Source organism: Gymnodraco acuticeps, unplaced genomic scaffold (genome assembly GCF_902827175.1).
Source record: "Gymnodraco acuticeps unplaced genomic scaffold, fGymAcu1.1, whole genome shotgun sequence".
In the NCBI taxonomy this organism is placed as follows: Eukaryota; Metazoa; Chordata; class Actinopteri; order Perciformes; family Bathydraconidae; genus Gymnodraco; species Gymnodraco acuticeps.
The window spans coordinates 587,384-615,004 of NW_022992244.1; the positions used below are offsets into that span (position 1 = coordinate 587,384).

Below are 27,621 nucleotides of genomic sequence, written 5' to 3' on the forward strand. Positions count from 1 at the left end.
GTACTACCACGGCAGCCATCATCTCAAGATCGTATGGTGTTTGACCCTCACCCATCATGATGTCCTTGGAGACTGACTGCAGCACCAACTCCTCGAACATATTTTCCACCAGCAGGAAACGGGAGAAGTCCTCAAAGATAAGCTCTTTGAAGCGAGGCAGCTCCTGTGGAAGGAGGAAAAGAGATAAGCTTTTATAATTGACCATTGATACGTTTCTTTCCACACTTTGAACGTTCGCTTCTTCTCACAGGTAAGCAGGAAGGCGACAGCTGCTTCAGCATGTACGGGATGATGATCTGCAGCAGAGCCTCTCTGAAGAACTTCTTGCGCACTGTGCTGCTGTCGTAATCATATTTCTGAGGGTAAGACCAGAAACACACATGGATATAAATGACTCATTATAGTTTTCTACTCAAATCATCAATTATATATACATCAGCAATTCACATCCTCAAATATTTGCTTCTGCTTAGACTGCAGAGTCTATCTGGAGAAGAATACATGGACAGTATAAAAAGCTGCTGAACTGAGAGAATTGATTTGAGTTACTTTGAACAGATAATACTAAGGACTACGGATGCCCAGTAGGTCATGGGAGAAAGCAATATTATAGTAAACCTTCTTTCCTGACGTTTGAAAAAGTCTTTGCCCATGATCATTTGTCCAAGTTAGTGTTTGTTTCATACAGACGATATGAAAACATTTTTTGAGGTGGAAAACACTTTTTATCTACCTGTTTCACAAATCAAAAAAGAAACAACTGTTGGGTGAACTAAACTTAACTCAAAAGTCTGTTTTTTAATCAATATTCTGCTAATTTAATTAGTGCTGCAACACAAACAGTGCAAACCTCTGATGAGGTTACTGTTTGTCTAATATACCGCTCAACAGTGTCTCCTGTTTACCTTGAGAACCCTGTCCTGGCAGCACTGCATGGTCTTGCACATGTTCTCTTCTCCCTTGGTCTCCAAAGACTGGTGGAGCAGCTGCTCAAATGTGTACACCGCATTGTCCATTTGCTGCAAGAAAACAAGTGATAAGTTATCCAATAGCCCAAGAAACAGATTTACCTGTGAAAATAGTGATACTCTTTTTCGCCAGCAGGTGTGAGTAGAGACTCCCCTGCAGACAGGTTGCTGGTGTGTGACATGTACTCAGAACTAAGGGAGTGTTTCAGGCCTCCTCACGCTGCTTTGCTACATGCTGATTCTTTGTTATACTACGTGTATCTCCTCACCTCTCTCATGAGGATCTGAGCCCTGCTGACGAACACCGAGGGGCTGGCCACGTCGAACCTCTGCTGCAGCCCCTCCAGGTTCAGCTGCTCCACCTTCTCGTAGCAGCTCTGCATCTTCACCGGGTGGAAGGCGAGCATGGACAGCCTCTCCATGTTCTGAGGGGAAGAGGGGGAGAAGAAGGTCAAGGTGATGGAGGTGGAGCAAGCTTAATACAGGAGGAGGTATATAGGACCAAAACCAAAAAGAGGTTTGAGTATATCGTTCCTGTCACAGAGGGCAGCTGAGGACACTTCCTGACTTCTAATTCAAAGGAAGCATTAAAGGTAGCTAGAATTTGAAAGTACACAACCGAAAAAACTTCCTTACAGACTTCCTTACAGAGCCCCTCCTCCAACACACACGAACGAATGAGGGCACGAGATAAGTTTGTGCACGAGATGGAAGGCTGACAGGCAGGTAGGCCATCCAGTTATCTGCCGCGGGCCGACGCAGATAATTAGACTAGCTTTTTACAGCGCCACGGCTTCCACAGATGGAATATTTGTATATATTTATTGTCAAAGCATTTAATGTATTCATTGCTATCGGGATGTTAAGAGCATTCCATGGAATATAACAAAAAGTGTTTCTGAAGTGAATTACCTACCCTACCTTGAAGCTGGCCAAGGCTTTACAAACATGCAGTCTTAAAATACAATCTGATTATTTTATTATTATATGTAAAAGTCCTGCATGATTTTTTTCTAACTTCAAATTGGATAAGTGAGTTTCAAAATTCTTAATTCTTTTTTTGTTGACAGATTTAATTTTTAGGTTTTATAGGGCATTCTGGATCATGGATATGAAAACTATCGACAGCCATACAAAATAAATCACGCCATTGTTGTATATTGTATAAACAAACCCTGTGTAGAAACTGGGAATGGAACTGGAAAGTTTAGTGAGTTAGTGATACTGAATAAGACATTTCTGGCTCAGGATTATGGAAACAACTAATATATATCAATATGAAATTCCCTGGATGTTTATTGACAGTAAGAACATAATTTGTTGGATACCAAGCTTTCTAAGAAATGATGTTTGAATATGCAAATGAGGTACTATCTAATACCTTTGGTATATTTAGGGACAAAGTTAATACAATAAATAAATGAATGTGTATTTGGGAAGTTTTCTACATTCTAGTCTGAAAGAAGAAATGTTATTGAAGCAAAACAGCCCAAGCTGTCGGCTGGAGAAAAAAAAGCAGCATGGGAAACTGATGTGGGAAAAAAAAGGGTTTGTTTCTTTTGGATAACAGCAACCGTTTTGCTGTCACCCAATAAAAACAAGAATTTATTTTCCCAGTAACCTCCGGTAATGCAAGTAAAAGCATGTCTGTCTAAGCTTAATTTATCACAGTTTTTTTTTATTTCAACACCAATCATAGACTAATGTGAATGGGGGTCATAGTGACTAACCCACGGAGAATTATCAACAACTAACTCTGCAGCTGTACGGATTTATGCAGCTTAAAGGTGTTTAGAAAAAACTAAATGATGGAAAGGGAAAATGTAGATTGGTCAAGAGTTCACTGAAGGAGAAACAACGTTTGCATTATATCCCTGTTTTCATGTTTATCCTATGTCTATTTGACCTTACTCTAAAGCCCTTAGGCCTGCATTCACTGTACTATAAATAAAGTGTATTGTTATGATTACCTTTCCTACACCTTTGTTATAAAAACAACTCTTTTACTGGAAATGTGAACCATGTTATCCCCAAACTATCACCTTACATCAGTTCAAGTAACAGAAAGAGAGAGTGAAAGAAACTATTGCAGTCAGTGAAACACGACTCACGTCTCCCAGTTTGTCTTTGCCCCCTCCGTTGAGCGAGTTCTTGCTGATCTCCACCATCTCCCTGAAGAACACGTCCCTGACCTCGGAGAACCCTCGGCTGGTGGGCTCCATCAGGGCCTCCAGGATGGAGCTGATGTACGGCTGCACGCTCGTCCTTAGTGTTTGCTCCGCCTTGGGCAACACCAGAGCTGAAGAAAAGAACACATTCAAGGTTAACTGCTGTAAACACACACTCCAGATGATGCAGAGCAAGTCAAAGCATTAAGAAAAGAGGCATGGCTCTTACTTCAGAGGAATTCAATCTACAATATACAATGTGTCGTTGACTGCCAAGTTGAAAGGGTTGGTATGCATGACGTTGAGCAAACACACTTGTGTCCTTTCAATGGAAACCCAACTCTCGGATACACCCACTTGTTGGAAGTATAACCTGTGCTGAAAAAGGCAGACAAAGTAGAATTGATAGCTTCAACTAAAGAGGCCCTATTATGCTTTTAGAGGTTGTTTATTTCCTGTAGTGTGTTATTTAGGTTTTTGTGCACGTAAATGGTGTGCAAAGGCTAAAATCCCAAAGTTCTCCTCCCCAAAATGAGCGCAATATGTGCTCTTTAAGAATCGCAATCCTCTACATTCCCCTCATGTAACCGTAAGTTGCATCCTCTTGCAGCTGAGGAATAGTTTCGAGCTTTATCTGTTGGGAAGAGTCAGAAATGGCCTATATAGTGCAGGTGATGGTGTGATGATTCTGTTTAGTTTTGGTGTGTTTTCTTCTGTCTCTGTTCTCCTCTGCAGGGCTGGTGTGTGACAGCGAGTTGGTTGGCTCCTCCCAGCAGCAGACGAGGCACACCTGTTTCCACTCATCTCTTCACCTGTTGACATAAAAGCCCGGTCCTCTTGCCACTTCCCTGCCAGATCATTCCGTCGTGTTCCACCCTCCGGTGTGTCTCGCTGCTCTCCTCGTCCCTGAGATCTCTTCGACTGGATTTTCGCCTCCTGTCCCTGACGTCTCCGTGCCAGCCAGCTTCCTGCCTCCACTGCCGTTTACTGTGCCTCTGCTTAAGATACACTTTTGTTTTTGACCATCTCTCTCTCTAAGTCTTTTGCTTTGGGGTCCAATATCTCTAGGCCGTAACAGATGGAATGCAGTTCTGCCACTTTAACTCAATGAGACAGTACGTGACAAATGTGAGAACCCTGTGCCAAGGTGAACAGATAGCTCAAAGGGTGGATGCTGTGGTGTTGTAAAGTCAGCTTATCAAACACAATGAGGGTGACAGAGTGAAGCAACACACTTAACTAAATGAGCTATGCAGTGTAGCAAGAGAAAGCCATTTTTAGCCACATTTCTAACCAAACTTCTAGGAAACTTGAGCACTGTGACGTTATTCAGTGACCAAAGTGATCGCTTCCAAAGCTACGTCTCACTAAGGCAGACCGTAAGCGAACAATGAAGCGTTCACTTGAGGTCGGGAAGATCAAGTTACACGGCACAGCGAGCACCAAGTGAACCGAGTCATGTGTAAGTAGGTAAACAAAGTAAGGAGGTGAAGTCAACTACAATATGCCGTTACAGATTAATCATGGCGTTTATATCTGTCTTACATAAATTCTTGCTTCAATTGTACTACCTGGATATTATTTTGTTTAATAAAACCATGTGTGACAATGGAGTTCATAACTTCTCTTACACTACTGTTGCTACAGCTGTGATTCTGTTCAGTATATCACTTACTCTCATCAGAAATGAGAAAGTCAATGTTGGTTGTTTTTTACCGTTCAGAACACCGCTGTATAGGCAAGGTGAAACCACATCAAGGTGAGCTAAAACTGGGCTATATTTAGTTGAAAAGTACATTTCTATGACTATATATCAGTGTGGTGTTGATTTACAATGAAATAACTGTTTTATGTAGATGTTTGGTTACCTCGTATCTTGCCGCTGACGTGTTCTTTAGACGTGATCATCTGGTCCATGTCGGTTCGCAGTCTGGCGTCCAGTGGAGCTCTCTGGGCCTCGCAAGAATCCACCAGCGCATCGTACTGAAAGCTGGTCTGAGTCAGCACCTGCTTGTACACTGCGTCAGAGATCTGGAGGAGAGCGTTCAGAAACACAATCGATTTGAGTCTCTCTTGTGTTCCTACATGTCTGCAGTGCACTGTGCAGTATGATAGGAACTCACCAACATCCAATGCCGCTGCCTCTGCTGCATCTTCCCCCTCAGACGAGGTCCGATAAGGCTTCTCAGCTCTGGGTGGAGGGTCTCCATCACCAGATTAGCAAGAATCTGTAAACATACAATATATGTAGACAATATTAATACATTTTTGTATATTTAGTGTCCTATTTTTCTGTGTAAAAGGCGAAAATACCCAACATTGCATAGGATTATTCCTACTTAATGGCCCTTTAAGCTGCAAGGTCAGCCCCACCTACTTTTACCATTATAGGTATTATAACTAGGTGTGAACTGGGATTTTTTGCACAAGCAGTTAAGTCAAAAACACCCAATATGCTCCACCCAAAGAAAAACAAAAATACATCTTTAAAAAACGCAGCCCCCTCTTTCCTGTGGCTGCATGGATACAGTGGGGCGATTGATGCACAGCTGGATACAGAGAGGCAGGAAGGCTGGCACTGCCCTCACAACACACACACACACACACACACACACACACACACACACACACACACACACACACACACACACACACACACACACACACACACACACACACACACACACACACACACACACACACACACACACACACACACACACACACACACACACACACACACACACACACAGGTTTTAACTAAGCTTGACTAAATATTTGTTTAAACACGTTGCTGTACAAGACAAAAGCACAGTAGTTTTCCAAAACAGAGGAACAGAAAGAACTGACAAACAATAGGTATTTTGTAGTTTGAAAGGATTTTCTCTGTATTATTATAACATTGGTGGCTATGAGATTTCATACTTTATTTATTTGTATTTTGTGCCAGTTTCTCTACAGCTGCCCCCAAAATGCCATGACAACTGAACTTATTCAACCCTATAAAGCACTTATTTTGCCTACTGTTTTTTTTTTTTATTTCCCTCCCAAAAAAAGAATTGTGAACAAAACAATTATAAAAAAACAATATTTAATTTTGTTGTTCAATATTTGCATGATTTATTGTTTAAGCTGGATATTTATTTGTATTGTATTGTGTTGCAATCCTTTATATATACAGTCTGGAATGGAAATACCATGTTTCCATTGCAACATTATCACGTGACATACCATTTGCGCACCGTGGTCTATTTAAACCCCGCCCTCTGTTTGCTCAATTACTCCTCGGTTTTAAAAGCTCTGTGGCAATTTTGTATCACGTGCAGGGGCGGGGGGTACTGTAGGCTAGGGAAGGCGAAGCCTTCCCAAATATTGTTGTCACTGCATCCTGGTAAAATAAAAATATAATGTATAATGTTTGTGTCTTTGACATTAGCGCTGCTATGCATCCACCGGTGCCCTGTGCTACGAAGCCAGTTCAACAGACCCTGGATATGTTTGAGTTATCTTAACTAACCCTAACAAACGAGATCTCGCTAAGCGGTCCTACGACGCTGGTTATCAACTCGGTGGCCGTTTCTCAATCTCGAGGATTCTGGCTTCCAAGCCAATATTTCAAGGATTCTACGTCATCGAGTGCCGCCGAAGGACTGTTCCAATCTCCAGCATCTTGATATGCCACACCTGTGAGGTGGGATGGATTATCTCTGCAAAGGAGAAGTGCTCACTATCACAGATTTTTTCAGATTTGTGAACAATATTTGAGAGAAATGGTTATTTTGTGTATATAGAAAATGTTTTAGATCTTTGAGTTCATCTCATGAAAAATGGGAGCAAAAACAAAAGTGTTGCATTTATATTTTTATTCAGTGTAACTTCTGTTAGACAGTTATCATACTGAATACATATTTACTGCAGCGACGTGCAGTCAGGGGAGGCAGAGCCTCACCTGTCATACTCATAGACTGGCCATACTACAATGTAACGGAAAAACAACTAAAGAAAAACTAAATAGTAATAATAAAATATCTCCACTGATCTGTGTTATAAATGTGATTTATGTTTGGTTCCAATCGCTTTTTATAGTCAAAATCAGCAAATTGGCCGAGCTCCGCTACAACTACGGGTAGCGATGAGGAGTGAGGCAGGGACGAGCTCTGCCTCACGTAAGCCCACAGTAACTTGCTGGAGCGCGGGCACTAATTTAGCGCAGGCACTTATTTTGTGAGCGCGCTCAAGCCAGTTACTGTGTGGTGAGGTGAGGCACAGATGAGCTCTGCCTCACCTCAGAATGCGTCACCCCACAGAAACTGTCTGGAAAGCGGGCCTTAAGCGCATGCCTGCACCATCTCACTGTAGGTCACCAATGTAATGTTTGTAGATCCCTTTATTACATTTATCCTCGCCATCCATAGTCTCTAAATAACTTATTTCACGTATATATGATATTTAGGCTCGCCGTACAACGGCAATGAAAAAAGCACCTGGAGAGGCAGCCATAACCTCTGCCGCACTGAAGGGGGCGCACGTGAGCCCACAGGTCCTTGTTGCTACTTTTATTCTACGCAGAGACGGTAGACCAGACGCAAACAACAAACTAGACTTTTGAAACTAGAGGAAGATAAGGAGGACTTTTACAAAAAAGTAATAGAGATTGTTGTCCTTGTCCAGAAGGATAGCATGGACTTCATCTTCAAGTCAAGGTAAGACCACATTGGTAATGAAAATCGGATCTTACTAAGAAAGAACAATCCAATATTTAGATTGTGGGTATCCTTTTGTTGAACGGTCTGTTTAAAATGAATCGAAACATCAGACTAAAAAAGCTTTTGAAAATAACAGAATATTTCGATTAAGGTCAGAATATAATATTTGTAAATCTGACTCTGAAAGAGTCAGTGCCTCACCAGCCATGAACCTCACCGCACGTCACTGATTTACTGTGAATGTATGCAAAAATGTATGGCATATAGCTGTCTAACAGAAGTTAAATCCATTTCTCACTTATTCTGACAATGTAACCCCAAATAAAAGAACCCAATAAAAAGAGTTGTTAAATAATAGTGAAGTCACGTTGTAATAACAATAACTCATCTCTCTCGAGTTTTATTTTTCAGCTTTGCTAAAAGCCACTGGCCGTTTCTCAATCGCGAGGATTTTGGCTTCCAAGCCAATATTTCAAGGATGCTACGTCATCGAGTGCCGCCGAAGGACTGTTCCAATCTCCAGCATACTTGGAATTCCACCGAGGCCGCGTCCTTGGTTTGGGGGAAATTTCAAGGCTGCACATGGGTAGACTTTGCGTCCTTAAAGGAATGGTATGCTCATGACACTCATTTTTAAATAATTATCATCCGATAAAACAGACCAGTCTCTGCCAGTCTCTCTTTTTTTTTTTTTTAATCCGATGACATTATCAGTGATTTTAAACTGATTAATTACCGAAATAACATCAACACTGTGGGCGGCGCCATTTTCCCGTACGTGACGTAAACCATGCGTTTGGTTTCGAGGACACGTTGATGTTCATGTTATTTACTGTAGTTACTCTCTTCAAATATGCCTCATTGTATCGCGAAACATTGCCACAATTCTGATAGGAACAATCCACGGAATGCTCGGTTCCATCTGTTGCCAAAAGGTAAGCGTAGGAAGTACGTTCGGAGGCAGTGGCTAGCGAAATGTGGCCGGCCCGAACCGAAAGATCCACAGGCATGTATGCAGCGAACATTTCAAGTTTCCGGACGACTACTATGAGTATGATAAAACATAACATGGGATTTATTGAACAACCATTACTTAATGGAGATGCAGTACCATCGGTCTTTCTGGTGTCATCACCAACCAGGACACCAGTTCGGCCAGTTGAGAAATCTCCCTCTGCAAGTGTGAAGCGACGGAGGACCAGAAGTCGTGCTCGGAGTAAGAATAAGGTATGTTATGGCGCATTTCCATTGCAGCGGGTAGCCCCGTTTAAACGTCCTTTATCGTCCAGGCCAGGCCAGTTTTTGGTGGCCTTTCCATATAGCGTAGTACCGGCTAGTGGGTATTTCCCCCCAGTTTTTCCGGCCCCATAAAATCGTGGTTCTAGGGCCAGGGACAACGAGGCTGAGTATGCTAAACTAGAGAGGGAATCGCTAGCAAGGGTGGTACTACATGCATACATATCTAGTAATCAAAATCATTGTATCTACTAAGTAGTACTAAGTAGGCTCGAACCTGTATGGCTGAATTCCCCCTTCCAATCTCTTCATATTGCTCAAAACTTCGCCATGTTTTCGTGTGTTTACAAAGTAAACGCATGGATGACGTCACGGCCATCACGTGACTACTGAAAATGGGCAAAATGGCAGCGGCCTGACGGAATATACAGGTTTTGATAAAAAAGAGCTATAAAATCATTATTTACCGGGGAATATCGCTGATTTCTTCAGGGTATGGTTTAAACATAATGTTTCACTAAATACTGAAGTTTTGATTAATTATCTAATGAGTGGAGCATTCCTTTAAAATCCCCACAATGCTTTGCGCACGGACCAATTTCAAAAACCCTTGCAGAGAATGGCTGAACCGACGCAGCACACATTTAAATGTAAGTATCTAGTGGCGTAGAACATGTGTTGGTAAATATGTTACTTTGTTACATTTGTTTGTTATCACGAAAAATGTGTTCCGTAAAAGTAAAGCAAGTTCATAATTAGATAGACATCGTGAGGTATTTATTTTTGGTACAGTTTGTGTTGAAACCGTTAGAGAGATTGGCACACTTGCTAGCCTGTTCCATTCTTCTTCGTTTTCCGAAGCCGTGGCTTGGAAGTATACTTGCTTCGTTTCTGAAGGAAGTGACATGGAAGTACGCGACTACCAAACCAGCATCCTCGCGATTGAGAAACGGCCACTGTGTCAAGTGTCCTTCTTGGGTTGCTGTCCGGAGTTCTCCAATATGGCGGACCATCTCGCACATGCGCACTGCAGATCGGGCAGAGCTGCAGATCGGGTAGTGACAGTCACTACCCGATCTGCAGCTCTGCCTCGTCCCAAATAAATAACCCAATAAAAAGAGTTGTTAAATAATAGTGATGTCACGTTGTAATAACAATAACTCATCTCTCTCTCGTTTTATTTTTGAGCTTTGCTAAAAGCCACTGTGTCAAGTGTCCATCTTGGGCTGCCGTCCGGAGTTGTCCAATATGGCGGACCATCTCGCACATGCGCAGTACCGATCGGGCAGGGGGACGGATCGGGTAGTGACAGTGACAACCGTCACTGGTGTTCGCCCCGTCCACACAGCAGCTTTGAAAAAATCTTGGAGCTGGGCGTGTCCTTGAGCTTGGGGATTTTTGAGAGCAACGCGACCAACAACCAATCAGCTGAATTAGCTTGAGAGCACTGGGACTGTGTGTTAAACAGCAATAGGGTATGTTCTATATAATGCTAATTATGATATCCTAGACCTAGAGCATACTGCAAGTCTAATGTATGCTTTTTCTCTGTTGGGTTAGTGTTTAAAAATATGTTAATTGGCTATTTTCACAGCAGACATTTTGAATTGTTACTGTAGCTGTCAGGAAAAGCACAGGTGTTACTAATTACATTAACAATGGCACAGTTGTCCTTAGAAGTCCCATTAAGCAACTATATCACAGCATTTCTCAATGCAACACAGCAACACAATTTAATAATAGCCATAATTAATGCATATAAGCCTGTTTTCTTCTGAAGTAATTTTGTGAAAATGTCTTCCATGAAAAAGGCCTATTTTATTTGTATTGGCTGTTTATTTCTTTCATTTTTATGTTGCTACAAGCTATGTCGGGAGCATTTTAATTTTGTTAAGTTCTGATATTTACATTTTCACGGAACACATAGTTTATTGGGACTGCTTGTTTTAATATAAATTCCATTAAAAAAAGCTGAGCTTCACTTTCCCTGCTGGATTCATAAGGCTCATAGCTTACAGTTCTAATAGTCATCTGAAGCTCATTTTCCCCCCTTCTCTATTCGCATAATGAATACAAAATCCACAGGAATGTCTGGAAGGGAGATGCTGGAAAATGGAAAAATATCTAACTGCATTGGCTGAAATACCCTCTATTTTCTGCTAAAATGTCTCATAGCAGTGTAATCTGCTCCAGTTAAAATTATTTTTTACATTTACAAATGTTCAACATTTTTAAGCCCCTGTAAAGTTTATGGAAGGAGGTAGAAGTTTGTATATGGGCAGGAAACACGGTAACACAGAGCAACTATGAAGCACTATTAGGAGACTGAAAGAGACTCATTCAGAGGGGAGACCCACATCAACCGTGTGTGTGTCTTTGCTTTTGCTGGTATTTTGAGGGGTGGGGTCTTGGTGCTGACCCTCTCTTTGAAGGTCTTGTGTAGGTGCACTCTTGTACTTTAGTGTGAAGAAAGAGTCTGTGTTCCTGAAGTAGATGGAGGGTTTTCCTGAGCTGCATAGGAAAAACCTTTTCCCTGGAAAGCTATAGCATCTATGTCTACCAATGTTTGTCAACTATTATTGTGGCCTCTCAATATGTTGAATTATGGCCATGAACTGAACTTTGGACAGGTACTCGTGGGGAACTGTTTTGTATTTGTTCCTGAAAATCTCTTTTAACTGTCACCTGCAGCAAATAAGCTAATTGAGATGCAATATACTCTGTTTCAACACTACTCAGTGTCGAGTTGTCCAAAGGTGGTTATTTCTGAGAAGTGGTTGAATAATTACTCAGATTCTTTAGTAAAGTAAGAGCAGAAATACTATTCTCCATTACAAGTTTAAGTCCTGAACTGAAATTGCACTTGAGTAAAAGTAAAGAATTATGATCAGTAAAATTAATTCATGTATCAACCAACCAATTAGTCATGAGCTTATTTATGAAGTTGTCAAAGTTGAGCCAATTTTAGACTAATTAAAATACTGTGAACATGAGTAGTACAGTACAGATATCATGGTAGCAAGTGTTTTTAATAAATAAATAAATGCAGTGGAATGCAATGTATATTTGCCTCTGAAATGTTGCTCAGCAAAAGTACAAGATCAAATGGAAATAAGTAAAGTACAAGTGCATCAAAAAAGTACTTAAGTACAATATTACATTCAACCACTACTTCTGCAAACCTGCAGGCAGGGTTTCTCCTTCCAAAAGGAGGTGGCCAAAAATGAATGTCGCATTCAGGTGCTTCTACTCTTGTGCATGACCTGGAAGCTGGCATCGAACAGCAATTTGTAGAAGCTACAGTTATAATAAATAAAAATGTTGATAATCTATTAATCGCTAACTTAATTTGTAATGCAAAAAAAAAAAAACTGTTAGTTGCAGCACGTTAGTAATTGTTTTACCAGCTGACCATGAGGATGTTGTCGTCTTGATGACAGACATCATCATGGAGGGCATCACCAGTAAGAGACCATGGTCACATCCTCTACACTGTAACATTTGTGTATATGCTCCTAGAGTTTACAGTATGTTGTTTTTTAACTGACATAAATGTGACAGCCCTTGTTGACCAGTTTTGAGAAGTACTACAGTAATGTAGCATTTTTAGATCCTACCTCTGAGCTGGGAAACAGCTTTTTTGTGATTAATCTGAGATCCTGACCTGTGGGGGCTTTCCGCACATCATATCCCATGTGCCGTAGTTTCCTTTAGCTTGTCTGAAGAGTCTCACAGAGTCGGTGAAGGCTGGTGTCTGAACGCTGCAGTCCTCTGACAGACCTGTTGGGGCAGGGCAGAGCAGAGCAGATGCTAAGTAATGTTACAGAAACACAAACCCCTTCTTCTCTCTTTAAAAACAAGATGCAGTTGAGTGAAATAATCTTGATAGTAGCATTGCAGGATGCCTTTTGCATGATTTATTTACATTGAAGTGAGGTCTCAGAATGTCCTCAATAACTATGGCTGAATGACTCAATATGTTGTCATAATTTTCTGTAGATTGTTACCCTAACAACGGTTGCCTTAGTATCTGAGTCATTTCTGTACGACGTCTGAAAGTCTAATTTAGGCCTGCAGTACACTCAGTAACAGTAGCTTGAGAATAGGACAACATAAGCACTGGTAGCCCCTATCACACACAGTTGTGTCATCCCTCAAAACAGGAAGTTGTTGGTTTGTTAGAGGACTGATTTTATGTGGTTGCCCTGGTTACTGCCACTCCCTGCGGACAGGACAATAGCAGCTCACAAAACATTCGGCAACACGTGTGTGTTTTTAGGAAGTTGGATCTTCTCATGTGGCTGTGTTTAAGTGATGAAAATACATCACTCATCTGCATCTGTCAAGGCCACCGCACTGAGGGACACTAAGTGCTGAAAGTCCTGCATCCCTCACAAAAGAGTACAAACAGGTGGAATAAAACGTCCCTAGAATTAGCAGCTTGTCCTTCAGAGCAGTTATTTCTTTAAATAAAAGTGACTGATGCTTCAGACACTTCTTCTCATGCGGCAACAAGAGTCATAGATGTGTAATTAAAGGGTATGTTTGCTGTTCATAGCCCGTATTGAAATGGTGTTTGCTCTCATGTATGATGGTCAATAATATCACACAACAATAGCACCAAGATCTTATGAATAAGGACAGCTGCAAATAGGTCCTGATAATGCTACAATGTAAAACACAAATCTGCATGGTATTGTGACAGCTGTAGTTTGTTGAATATACAGTAATGTGGGGTATTTTATCCAGGCGCATCAATGTGTGTGTCCTTAATGCTAGGAGTCTCCATCAAGTTGTTTTGTCTGTGGTTGTGCGTCTGTGACTCAGATGAGGCTGACAAAGACAGGAAGTGACCAAGGAGTGAAGCAGGGGGAGAGGTAGAGCCAGACAGGAAGCTGTCTCAGCTCCAGCTCACTAACTCTTTGCTGACAGGCTGAGCTTCATGCGTTCGCTTGTTCTGGCACATTTTCCTGAGAATGTATTTGAGACTAAGGTTAGAGGCGCAATGGGAAGATAGCGGCACAGACAGCTGCCATGTTGGCAGAGGACCAGCCGTCCTTTGGAGGTCAAATTCATTGAAAAGTGTCTGGGACCTGGCAGCAAGCTGGCTTATGTTGACTATCCGTATAGCAGACGCAAACAAAAAACTAGTTTTCACACAAATGTATTTGGATTGTTTCCCATGTCTGAATCTTAAAGTGTTTCTTCTGAAGTGCGTATCTGTTCATCCGTGGTAACATTGGCCAGAGAAACTGTCAATAGCTAATCTGGCATACTTTAATTGATGCCAATTTGCAAACACTCTAACAAAGATTTGGTCAACGCATGTTGTATTCGATAGCTAACTTACTGACTCCATAGCAACATTATACTTCCTGTTTATATCTGTCTTACAGAAGTATGAGAAGTAAAAGCAATAGGAATGACAAACCCAATTCCTTCTTTTAAAGCTTTGAAGCCAACTTGAAGTCTCCCACTCTCTATGTTTGTGTTACTCATGTTCGTTTCCAGCTGTAACAGGAACACAGCACATGTTTATCAAGGAGCTAAGTGGGTGATGATGGACTACTGACTTACTGTGGCTCAACATCCATATCCTGTTGTAAATGTTACTAGGAGAAATTGAAACAAAGAAAAGACTATGCCCCCTGAAATAAATAGCTTTAAGAATTGAATCTTTTCAGAATCATTGTGTTTACCCATGGCCTGGCACCAGTGTGTGATGCCTGGTGGCTGGGTACCACAGGGCTACACTACTCAGTGTTTGTGGTGAACACTTTTCGGGCCTTTCCTTGGCCAGGCCTCCAGTGTGAAATGCCTGAAAGCCCTTCTACATTCTCAGTTAGTTGCTCACTCGCAGATACATTTCCTGTTGCTGCCAATAGAAAAGGAAATGATTTGTTGAGGATTTGCCATGCCTGTAAACCACTTCACATTCTCCATGCGTCTGAACCAAGCTAGATCAAGGAACAGATTAGTTTCTCTGCAGTGTGTGTGTGTGTGTTCTGTGTATAAATAGAACATGTGGCAGCACTTACCACGGTCTCTTTATTTGAGGCATTTCCCTCCCTGCCTTGCTCACCATGCTCTGGTTGGTGGGATTTGAGCAGCAGCGTTCCCAGGCCTTCACAACCACACATGTTTGTATGTTTCTCTGACTTAAATATATTTCACATTCAAAACCTTTTAAGCATTTGGATGTCAAATATTGTCTGATTGGATTTCAACTAAAGGCCACCTGCCCTCACATCAATGCAGGTTTAGATACATTTTTCAACCCTCACACTGCTGCTGCTACCGCCGACATGCATGAGTAGTTTCCCATATGGTGCTGCAGTCCTATGGAATCAGCCAAACCCACAGTACAATAAATACTCACTGAAACATACCATCAACCGCAGACATCACAAACAAACACATGACTGAATGAGACAACGATTTGAGCAGATCCTGCCTCATGTAGCAACTATGTGAGTCCCTGCCACCCTGTATTGCTTTCTTTTGTATGTAAGTATGTACTCTATATTGTCTAGAGTACATAAAGGAACCATATGGTAGGCTGAAAGCACACTGCCTTAATGCTGACCTGTCTTGTTTACTTCTATAATGCTCCGACTGTGCCCACTGCAGGTCTCTTCTTGCTGAGTGGAATGAGGCTGAGTGCTGTGGATCACAGCAGAGGGCTGCTGGCTGGTTTTAGAGGCTGTGGGGGTGGAGACTGTCTGTGATTGATGGCTCTCTAGTGGCCAAGGAGCAGCTCGGAGCAGTGCTTGACTGCTGATGTGACGCAGCAGCAGCCTGGCTGCACCAACTGAACCAATTAGCTACATTCCAATTATTGGGCACCACTAGGTGAAAGCACTCAATGTTTTTTTATGATCAAATAATCCCTTGGTTGTTAGTTGATGAATTGTAAAAGATGCAACAAAAAAAACATCAAGCCCAAGATGTTTATTTCTTTAGATGAACTCACATTTTAGAAGCTAGAGGTAAAACAATGTTTGCCAATCTTGTTTAAAAAGTGACTCGTACTTCTAAATAATGTTGAAAGGTGTGGATTTTTCATATTTTTATTAATGAGTCATTTGAATATTAAACTAATTGCTTCAGGACTAGACATGTTTACTTGTCAAGTTCATCATGAATCTAACCGTAACACCATAATATCCCTGGAGACTTTAGTTTGTGCCTACTGGGTCCAACATTTTACTCACCAGGTTAATTATAGAGCTACAGAGACATGGTGAGTCCAAACTACAGAGCTTTTTGCTGAAGGTCAGGCATCAGATCAGCCATGTTTAATTCTATAACTACTTACTTCCTTGACAAATGTAAACGGTAAAATGATTACATGAGGGTGTATTAGGTTTTCTGGTCGTCCTGATGCAACTAACTGCAGCTTTGTGTTGTGCAGAATACAGCGATGAAGTCATCCGGTAACTGAGCTGATTAACTGGTTGCTTTGCAAACGATGCTGTTAAGGCAATGCAAAGCAGCAGTTCATCATTTGATCAGGTTGCTTATGAGGATGAAACCACCATGGCTTAAGTGGATGCAAATACATCTTCAGTGCGTCAGTGTAAACATTTAACTTGTGGTTTTTACTTATCAAAGCCAGCTGAACAGTGTCAGTGTTCAGCTGAAGAACTGCTTTGCATGGAGCCTGTGTGCTGCTCCTTTATTCTTCCTGGTCAAAGCAGTATTTTATGCATCATGACTGACATGCTCTATAAAGAAGTGTTAAATGTGGTAGTCAATTCTCACTTGAGTGTATTAGGAAAGTTTGTGTCAAATCTCAGATTCTATCCACATACAAAATTACAGTAGTAAGTAACAGTTTTAAAAAAGTGTTTCAATTTCAACACACATTCTTCCCTGTAGGAAATGGCAGCATATCCAGAAAGTGTAGATGTGAGTGTGAGAATCCAGTGAGTTAATGTAACTGCAGACAGGCCAGAGGTCAGGCTGTCAAACCATTTATCACCCCGAGGAAAGGTCTTTCCCGGTTCTGGTTTTCCTCCAAACACTGACATGCAGAGGTGAGACAAAAACATGAATGCCAATCAACACTGACACACCAGCCATGGCGACAGTAAAACAGCAACACTCTCTGTTCATTACAACATATTTCTGTAGCCCAGCCTCACAGCTGGAATGCACGGCAGGCAGGGACTCTGGCTTTTACCCAGCATGCCTGAACAGGTAGTGTTGGGAAGTAACGGTTGAGCCTGACTGTGTGCAGAGTAGACAGAGGCCACTTTTGTTTGACAGCCAGAAAATGTGTGCACTAAACTTGGTGTTTGGCTTATTGGACCAAAACGTTCCTTGAATGGAGAAATGATCCTGTTTTTTGACTCCTTGCATTAAGTGTTTGAATACTGGTGACAGGCAGCTGCTGGCATTGTCATGTGTGCCAATGATACCATTTTGAATTCATGCACTGCAGTTGGCATGATAAGTGCAAAACAAAGTTGAATCAGGTCGAGCAACTTTGTCAGCCTGGTGAAGAGCTGAGATGTGGTGTCTTGTTTCATTCGATAGCATGTTATGAAGCTTAGCTGAATTGCTCACGATACAGGGTTGTTTAGATTTGAACTTGCAGTGTTTAATTTAGACACAAACTATTGAACGCCTGTTTGCATATTCTGTAGCTGCTGAGGGATTGATTGCTGCTGACTTGATGATACAACAACTCCGCCCTATACTTCATGATCCATCCTAACAATCACTTAAAGCACAATTACAGATAGTATAGCCATGCATTAGCTTTCATCTGAGGAAAGCTGTTGAAGCCTTAAAGCTCACACTCAACAATACCAACAGCATTATAATTATGTGTGCACACTGGTGCACACCCAGAGGCATGTAAAACCACATGCTTGTGTGCTTGCAAATTAGGGTCAGCTAAGGTAAGGTCTGTGGACAAAACCTTCCAGGTACTTACAGCTATGACATTCAGCCCCAATACACAATTTATTATTCCTAAAAGTTAAATTAATCTTTTTAATGAATTTACCAGATATGTTTAATATCTATACATTTTCAATAATGTAGGTATTGTACCTATGTATTTAGGTTTCACAATGTAAAGTGGTTAAAGTATTGTCTGTGGCAATTGCTACAATGTAGATTTATTTGCAATATCTTGGATTCCAAGATACCTGTATTAGTTATTTTGAGTCTTATCTGTATGTTTTTTTTAATTAATGCTTTAAAGATATCTTCCATTTATTAATGAATACTTAAAGATGTCTACACATAAACTACAATCTCTGTAAACAACACCTGCCTTTCAGGCCATCAGGATCAAAACAAGCCCAATCATGTTAACCGCAGCAGTTGTATTTTGTTTATCAGTCACTGAATCCATGTCGTTTTTTTTATCTCAACTTCCCAAGGCTTCTTGTTCATTATGATTCTCTCTGTCTCAAGTCTTAATATAGCACACTGAATGTGAGATCACATGCATGCACACAACAATAAAACATTGAAACTTGACTTTAAAAAAAAAAGGCAGAATGTAACACACAATAAAAACGTGGCATATAATTTGAAGTCAACACGTCATGTTACACACACAATTTGAAAGAAGGCCAAGCCAAGAGAAACAGAATGACAACATGCACAATAAAAGAATTGCATTATGTTGGCACATGTCTGCCTTTTCTCAACACAATGACACGAGTCATGCCACAAGAAGAAACATCAATAGCAGATCAAGAGTAGTTCTCCACCCTTATAAAACAAACAACCATTTATGTGCAACCAAATGCACAACGCACCAAAGTATTCTTCAAAATGCCATCACATCACAAAAAGAAACCCGGCACTTGTATAATGGTGACTGGCCCAAACCAGTAAAGGCTGGGGGAAATAATCCTAAATGATACTTAAAGTGACTCATTATTACCACCACATTCCTCCAAGTGTTTGCTCAGGACTTCATGTTACAAATAATGAACTATAACCTGATTTTCTGAATAATTTGAACATAGTTTAGGTCCTTGATAAATGACAAATTAAATTACAATTGATGCATTAATCAATGAATTGACAAACACTTTCAGTACAACTAGGGATTATACTGTTCACTGTAGTGAAAAAACAGCATACAAATGCTGATTCAAAGCTTATCCCTAAATACGATCAAATACAATTAAAATAAAAGCCTGTTTTTAAAATATCCAACAACACGTCTTGCTGTAAGCAGGAATAATAAAGAAATACCCATCGTTCCTGCATCTCACATTCACCGATCAGCCAGCTCATTCAGATGGCATATGACTTCACATTGTGACACACACTCACACACACCCTCATCTGATCAGCCAGAAAAGGTAGAGAGCCATAAAGGGGCACCATGAAGAGAATTACTCTACTGCTCTTCATGTACTCTGGACAACTGAATATAGCAATTAAAATGTTTCATGACTGTTCTGAATCGCATTAAAGGAACACTGCCAGGGACCTTTTAAGTGGTGTAGTATTACTGCTCTACTTAGGTGAAATGAAGTCATTGTGTGCATGTGTGTGTGTGTTGTTACCGTTGTTACTGTGTCTGACACAGTCCTGCAGTACTGCGTGCCACTTGGTCTGCTCCTTCTCCGTCATCACACAGAAGTAGTGGTGGCGGGCGTACGGGTGCCACAGGATGAGGGGGAACTGGCTCGCACACTTGATAAAAGGATTACTCGCCACTTTGGCTTTGATATCTACAACATGATGGAAGAAGAATGAGAAACGTCAAGATTTAGAAAGTGCTTTACAGACAATAAAGAAAATACAAAAAGAAAAAGGCTATCATTGAAGGGCTCCCCTCGGCAAATAGCAATTGGATTATTTAGTTGGATTCCAGAATATACTGACACTGGATAACTTCCTTATTGACTCCTCAACTTTTAAAGCGTAATTGCAGTCTTTAAAGTAAAGTGCTAACATTAGGCCATACCATGTCACCATCGCTAAGCTACAGGTGGTTAATGTTCGGTTTGATGACGTTGAGTAATCTCTTTTAGTCACTTGTTGGCAATCTCCATTTTCATGACAAAGATGCTTCAGACAGTCATGGGTGGGGTCGTTTACTGACACAAGTTGTGTCGTAGATAAAAAGTCGACAATTCTTCAGCTCGTGTTCCATTAAAAACCAATAGACATCAAACCAAGGGGACAGGAAGAGGTAAAATACTAATATAAACACCACTTTTAGTCATATATTGTCCTATATAGAGAATAAATGCATTATTTTCACCATCTGTCATTTCCTACCTGGCAGGCTGGTGTTAATCAGCTCCATGTATTCCTCCATCGAGGTCAGGGCCTTGTACCCAGCACAGTTGATAGATACTTTCGGGTGAAGGCCCCTGTCATGCGACTGTTGAAAAATGTGGCACAAGATATGCCAATCTATTTAAACACAACAGACCAAATCGCCGAATGGGACAGATGTTTAGACGAGTAGAATTTGCACTCACTGTTTTGCTCTCATAGAGGCCGATGATGTAGCTGTTGGGCACCGACACAAAGCGATTCCTCCACTTCCGACTCTCCTCCTGATACTGAAACAGACTCCCAGAGAAGATGGAGCGGCCTGCTAAGGGGTCCTGAAAAATCACAGAGACGCCAAGGACTTTAGCATAATGCTGTCGTCATAGTTACGTGCATATTATTTTGTAATCTAACGTTCTTTTTGTATTCTAGATCTCTTGAAACTATTCAGAAAGCCTGGAGTTTAGTTGGTGTTTAGTGTTTACGCTAGGAAACAAACCACCCACTTTGTTTTCTAAGATATCCCGTCATGGATCAAATAATACTGTGACTTTGCTCCGAGAGGAAGGAGACAGAAACATAAAGAGTCTCTTGTGTAGTAGGGAATGTTTGATGCTTTTAATTATCTGTAGATATTGTGTGAATGAGTAGTAGGGTCACTTGCTTATCTCAGGGGCAGAGCAGAAAGAAGGCCATGATCTTTATAATGTTATATAAGACCACACGGTAATACTATTTAAAATATATTTTTAAATATAGTATTTTACTACAATACAATAGTTTTAGTTTGTATTACTTTGTACTGAAAACATCTAGATTGTTTACACGGATGCAATCAGTTCAGACTGTTTTTCACTTGGATTTGATGCACCGAAAAGTTTGTTTTTCTGCATTGAGGTCACATGAATGCCTTTAGTAAAAAAAACAAAAAACGTTGAATAACAGAAAAAGGTGTACATGCAAATGAGCTGCATCCTTCTACACTACAGCAAGACATTAAAGGTTTACCTACAGATAAAATGGCCGATTACAAATATGTCCTTGTGTCTATATATACAGTATATTTATTTGCAATCAGCGTTAATTCACATATGCATCATTTGTCACTTCTGCCGTAAGCACACACACAAGCAGCTGTCCTCTCTCAGTGGAGAGCAGCTGAAAAGCCAGAATAAATAGCATTCCTAACAGCATCTCTGTTCATGTGTGAAATGTGCTCCACTTCCCCTCCACTGATTGAAAATGTGAACAAATGGGACCTTGAGTGCGGTTGCTTACCAAAAAGATGAGAGGAATACAAAAAGTGGTGGCGCAGACTTTCCTGTTAGGTAAAGTGTCGTTACATAGACCCAATAATGAGCTTCGTGTAAAACATTGAGCTCTGGTTCTGTCTGTCACGAACAAAGCTTGCATTGATGAACGTTTGTGTTGAACATACACTGCTTAGCTTAAACAACAGTGTGAGTTTGTTCATCTTCTAAGACGGCAGAAAGAAAGCTTGAGAGATTTAGGTGAGTTTATTATGCTGAGTAGCAAATATTGATAATTGGAACAACCCTTTTTTCATTACTTGATTTGCGCATTAGGATACGAACATTTGTCCCTTACAGTAAGATTAATGTCACTGGTCCAGAGATGAAAGAGTTTTAAAATGCCAGTCACAGGTGGATGCCACATACTTTCTTTTCTTTGTACATCTTTTATCATTCTATTCATTAAACAAAGATAAACCTCTCCTTTATAACTGATACAAAGCAGGTCTTGCCTTCCTGTGAAGCAGCTGCGACTGCGGTCCTCCTCCTCCTTCTATCTCATAGCGAACGCTGTTGAACAGAGCGACTGCGTACTGCTGCTCGTACACGTCACTGAAGTCTCTGATCACGCCTCCTGTCCGAGCTGCAGGAGGACACACAGACAGACACGAGATCAGAAACAAACGTACCAAACAAACGTATAAAGAATCATTTAAGATACAGTCCAGTAAAAAATGATGTTAGCTGCATTAAGATACAACTTGACAGAGTCCTTCTGTAGTGAAACCTCAAAAAGAAAGCTTGAATACAATTGTACAAGTTAATTTGGTTCAAACACAAGTGAATAGAGAACCGATAGAGCACTTTCCAATTATACACCAACTTGTCTGATTTCCACATGAATCTCTAATGATGAGTTTATCAACTCTAATTCTTTGTGGAATAGTAGCTATGTATATTTGAGGAGCTGCTCTTAAATTAGGTCTCTTCAAGTCAGACAGGCCACAACCTCCACTGCCGCTATCAGCACTTTATGAAAATTGGCATAGTAAAATGTGTGCAGCACTCAAAGAGATATGTATTATCAGCAATGTTCACTTTATATCGTGGCTGTCTGGTGCAGCCCTGTCATTAGTGAAACTTTAGGGATGGAAAGCTTTTGCATAGTTAAAATACCACTGAGGTCAAGTTGTTCTAGACATACTCGTAAGTTTTAAACCCAAGAATCCATGTTATTTTCACTGCACTATTCAGTCAAATAGAAATATTCTAGATGCCTTACATATTTACACCCACATTTAGCCTGAGCCTTAAAATATTTGCCATTAAGAATCAGATATTGTTGGGTGTTAGGGACTAGTGGCGGGACAACAGTTTAAAGATTTCCCCTTAGTAGTTGTGATGAATATTTTCAGATATTTCATAGCCTCAACGATACATTGATCATGAAAAAGTTAGATACTAAAAAGTATACTCCTATGGGTATGAAGTAAGTGTTGGAAAAGAGTCTGTGTGTTTGTCTCAGTCAGCAGCAGACGGTGATGACTATGATCTGTTTAGGGAAGGGACAGCACAGGAAGAAGAGAGCCGGCATGCAGTGGGAGAGCAGGAAGGAAAGAGCTGACAGGACAGAATAGACCGGGAATGTGGAGGAGACAGGGACACAAATGTAAAAACACTGTGTCATTGCAGGAGGAGGTCAGTGGACGTGTTAGAAGAAGATTGAGAGAGAGCTTATAGACTCCCTCCAATAACTCACTGTTAAGGAGGGCTGGCTATTGAACCGTGATACTTTTTTGGTACCAACAAAAATGTGAACCGGATATTGTGAACTGGCACAAGATATGGATCTGGGCTAAGATACGGAACAGACTAACAGGGCTTCCAGAGAGTTGGTACTTTCCACTGGTTGTCTTGTCGTGCCAAAGTCAGCAGACTGGACAGACTTTTTGGGCACTTTGAAAATGGGAACAAAGACCACATCATAAATCCCACACCCAGTTCTCTGTTTTAACCTGTATAGCCATGGGAAAAAGTTCCATTATATCCCTCCATCTACCACAAAAGAGAACCTTAAAGAAAAGGAACACACCATCAATGAGAAGCCGCCCTCTTTCTAATTTGTGTGTGTGAATTAATGAACACAAATGCAGACTTACAGGGCTAAGAGTACACCTTTGTTTTATATTTCATTTTCTACCAGTTGTCCAGAGGCCTGGTGTTGGTGTCTCAGCAAAGTAGTTTAGAAGTTCCCCTCTTTAACAACACTTTCCAGCACTTCCTGGGTCGTCCTGAGGCGTTCCCAAGATAGCTGAGATAAATAAACTCTCTAGCTTTATTCTGGGTCTACCCCAGGGTCTCCTAGCAGTTCCACTTCTCCTTATCTCTAATTTGAATCCAGCTTCCCTATGGAGAAAACTCTTTGAAGAGACCCAAAGCTCATGACCACAGTTGAGGGTTGGAAGTCACCGAAGCTTTTCTGTCTGGCTTAGCTCCTTCTTACCACAATGCCTGCGTTACTGCTGATGCTGCACCAATCTGCCTTTCCAACCCATGCTTCATTTCACCCTATCAGAATATGCACAACATATGCAAAGTCCTTTACTTGGGGCAGCAACTCACTCCCAACTTAGAGGAAGCTATCTACCATTATCAGACAGAGAATCATGACCTCAGACTCAGAGGTGGTGACTCTCATCTCGACCACTTCACATCCGACTGCAAACCGCCCCATTGCATCATCAGATCACGGTCTGATAAAGCCAACAGAACCACTTCATCTGGAAGGAGCAGAGAAGCCATTCACAGGTCCCAAAACTGGACACTCTCCTCCCCCCCGCCGTGCCTTGAGATCCTATCTATGAAGATCACAAACAGAACTGGTGACAAGGGACAACCCTGGTGGAGCCCAACACCAACTGAAACATGTTCTGGGGGCTCAGACGCACGTTCAGTTCATCCTCACAAAACATTTTGGTTTACCAGGCGGTCTGTCCGACTTTGCTGACTGGTTTCTGCGTTTGGTTGATCTGCTTCTTTCTTGGCTCAAGTGTCAAAGACATACTACAGATCTGATGACGCAACTCATAGTTTTCTGGTACCATGTCATATGGTGTCGATCATCTTATGCTCGAACTGCAACAGCTGGCAAATAATTCCAAGAACAAAGCACCAGTCGGGATCAGGCCGTGGTTCCTATATGGGCTTTAAAGTCAACCAGGTGGCAGGCATGTGAGTGTTGACTACTGGTAGACTAGCTCGAGGAGCGTGAACCAGGATTATTAGGGTCGGTATATTTGATGGTATACCGTAAAACACTATAGAAAACTTTTACTGGCGGATATAGCAATCTTGTTTTAAGCTATTAGCACAGAGAAGGATTTTAGCCAAAGGACTCTACTGTAAATGTTGTTTCAAAAAATCTTCATAAACGTTAGTAACCAATCAAATGCATGACTGAAGTATAATGTGTTGACACAACTGGCTATTTTGCTTTCATCTTCAATTTCAGTCTGGCTTCAAACCCATGCACAGTACTGAAACAGCCCTTTTTAAGAGTTTTTAATGATCTGCTCCTAGCCACCGACTCAGGTAGCCCAGCTGTCCTGGTGCTGTTAGACCTGACAGCTGCCTTCGACACTGTGGACCATAGCATCCTGTTGTCACGGCTCGAACAGTCCGCAGGCACCACAGGCTCTGCCCTTGCATGGTTCAGGTCCTACCTGACACACCGTAGCTTCTCAGTGCAGCTGCTGCCAAAGCCCCTCTTACCTGTGGGGTTCCCCAAGGCTCTATTCTGGGCCCCATCCTTTTTCTACTGTACATACTAGGTTCAATTCTCACAAAACACAACATCCCCTTCTATTGTTACGCCGATGATGTACAGATCTATCTGCCTCTCAATTCTAATGTCAACTCATTACAGCTATTGATGGACTGCTTGACAGAGACAAATCCTGGCTGAGCAAACATTTCCTCAACCTCAACGAGAGCAAGACCGAGGTCTTTTTTGGACCCCAACCTCCAGCCTCTCCGGTTGATATTCTGGGCTCCCTCAATAAAAATATCCTCCCCTCTGTTATGAACCTTGGAGTGACCTTAAATAGCGCTTTTAAATTTGATAAGCAGGTCAGCAGCGTAGTCAAGACCTGCTTTTTTTTAAATACGACTATTGGCCAAGACCAAGTCGTTTTTATCTTTTAAAGACCTAGAAAGGGTTATTAACGCCTTTGTAACCACGAGGCTGGATTATTGCAACGCTCTATACGTGGGTATGGACCAGGCCTCAATTAGACGCCTGCAGCTAGTGCAGAACGCAGCTGCACGTCTTCTCTCTGGCCGCAAAAAGCGTCACCACATCACCCCAATTCTGGCCTCATTGCACTGGCTTCCAATTCGGTTCCGCATTGATTTTAAACTCCTGTTATTTGTTTTCAAAGCACTAAATGGGCTGGCTCCGGCTTATATAGCAGAACTCCTCCATCGCTACACCCCAGCCAGAGTTTTAAGGTCTGCTGACCAGCTGCTGCTGATAGTGCCCAAGACCAGGCTCAAAACCCGAGGGCACCGAGCCTTCGCAGCAGCTGGCCCCAGGCTCTAGAACACTCTAACCCTCCATGTGAGGTCGGCCCAGACCCTAGGGGTTTTTAAATCAACCCTAAAAACTCACTTCTTCTCCCTGGCCTTCTAGTCAGAGCGGAGCACGACTCATGACACTTCCCTGTGTTTGATTTTTATATTTGCTGTTGTAATTTATTGTCTTCTGTTTGCGACTGTAGTAATGTGTTATTTATTATTTGCATGTACAGCACTTTGGCTCGACCAAAAATCGTTTTTAAAATGTGCTATATAAATAAAACCTGATTTGATTTTATCTAAAATGTGCAGTCTTGTTCTTTGACACTTTTACATTACATTACATTGCATTTAGCTGACGCTTTTATCCAAAGCGACTTACAATAAGTGCGTTCGACCAACAAAATACAACTTGAAGAAAACAGAATCATATAAGTACATCAGGTTTCATAGAGCCAAACATTTCAAGTGCTACTCAACTGGCTTTAGATAAGCCAGTCCTTTATTAGTATAAAAGTGCTTCGTTAATAGTTCTATCGCTCGAAGTGGAGTCGAAAGAGATGAGTTTTCAGTCTGCGCCGGAAGATGTGCAAACTATCTGCTGTCCTGATGTCAATGGGGAGCTCATTCCACCATCTTGGAGCCAGGACAGCAAACCCACGTGTTTTCGAAGTGTGTACGAAGGGCCAGATCCATTCGCAGCATGGTACGCAAGTACCAGTGTCTTGAAGTGGATTCTAGCAGTTACCGGAAGCCAGTGAAGGGAGCGGAGGAGCGGAGTAGTGTGGGAAAATTTAGGAAGGTTGAAGATCAGACGAGCCGCTGCATTCTGGATGAGCTGCAGAGGTCGGATGGCACATGCAGGTAGACCAGCCAGGAGGGAGTTGCAGTAGTCTAGGTGTGAGATGACGAGAGCCTGGACCAGAACCTGAGTCGCTTTCTGAGTCAGCTGGGGACGTATCTTCCTGATGTTGTAAAGCGTGTATCTGCAGCAACGGGTGGTAGCAGCGATGTTTGCAGTGAAGGACCGGTTGTTATCTAGGGTCACACCCAGATTCCTTGCAGTCTGAGTCGGGGAAACAACTGAGGTGCCGATGTTGATTGTCAGGTCAAGAGTGGGACAATCTTTTCCCGGAAGGAAGAGCAGCTCAGTCTTGTCAAGGTTGAGCTTGAGGTGATGAGCAGACATCCACTGAGAGATGTCAGCTAGACAAGCAGAGATGCGTGCGACGACCTGGGTCTCTTAACACTTAGTTAAGAAACATCTTCATTATGGTTTAATTCACTTGTAGACTGTAGACAAACAAGCGCACAAACTCTAAGTTGCGCATGTGTTGCATGGACTCATAAGGGAGGAATATTTTGGTGGGAATGTTTGTGCAGCGAGGATAAAGAAATCACCTTGTTGGGAGGTAGTCTCCAAACAAGACTCCCAATGCAGGAATGCTGA

The 27,621-nt window shown here is 41.6% G+C and overlaps 1 protein-coding gene across 1 annotated transcript in view; it reads right to left on the reverse strand.

Moving 5' to 3' along the window:
- The window catches only part of niban2a (niban apoptosis regulator 2a), a 32,828-nt gene that overhangs the window by 2,644 nt on the left and 2,563 nt on the right, over window positions 1-27,621 (reverse strand). Inside the window, exons 3-14 of the mRNA XM_034206348.1 lie at window positions 22,109-22,239; window positions 20,550-20,678; window positions 20,344-20,449; window positions 19,623-19,790; window positions 12,743-12,858; window positions 5,260-5,364; window positions 5,005-5,167; window positions 3,080-3,267; window positions 1,238-1,393; window positions 906-1,019; window positions 249-356; window positions 52-163 (exon numbers count right to left, since the gene is read on the reverse strand). Coding sequence (XP_034062239.1) covers window positions 52-163; window positions 249-356; window positions 906-1,019; window positions 1,238-1,393; window positions 3,080-3,267; window positions 5,005-5,167; window positions 5,260-5,364; window positions 12,743-12,858; window positions 19,623-19,790; window positions 20,344-20,449; window positions 20,550-20,678; window positions 22,109-22,239 — 1,596 coding nt within the window. The remainder of the gene's footprint in view (window positions 1-51; window positions 164-248; window positions 357-905; window positions 1,020-1,237; window positions 1,394-3,079; window positions 3,268-5,004; window positions 5,168-5,259; window positions 5,365-12,742; window positions 12,859-19,622; window positions 19,791-20,343; window positions 20,450-20,549; window positions 20,679-22,108; window positions 22,240-27,621) is intronic.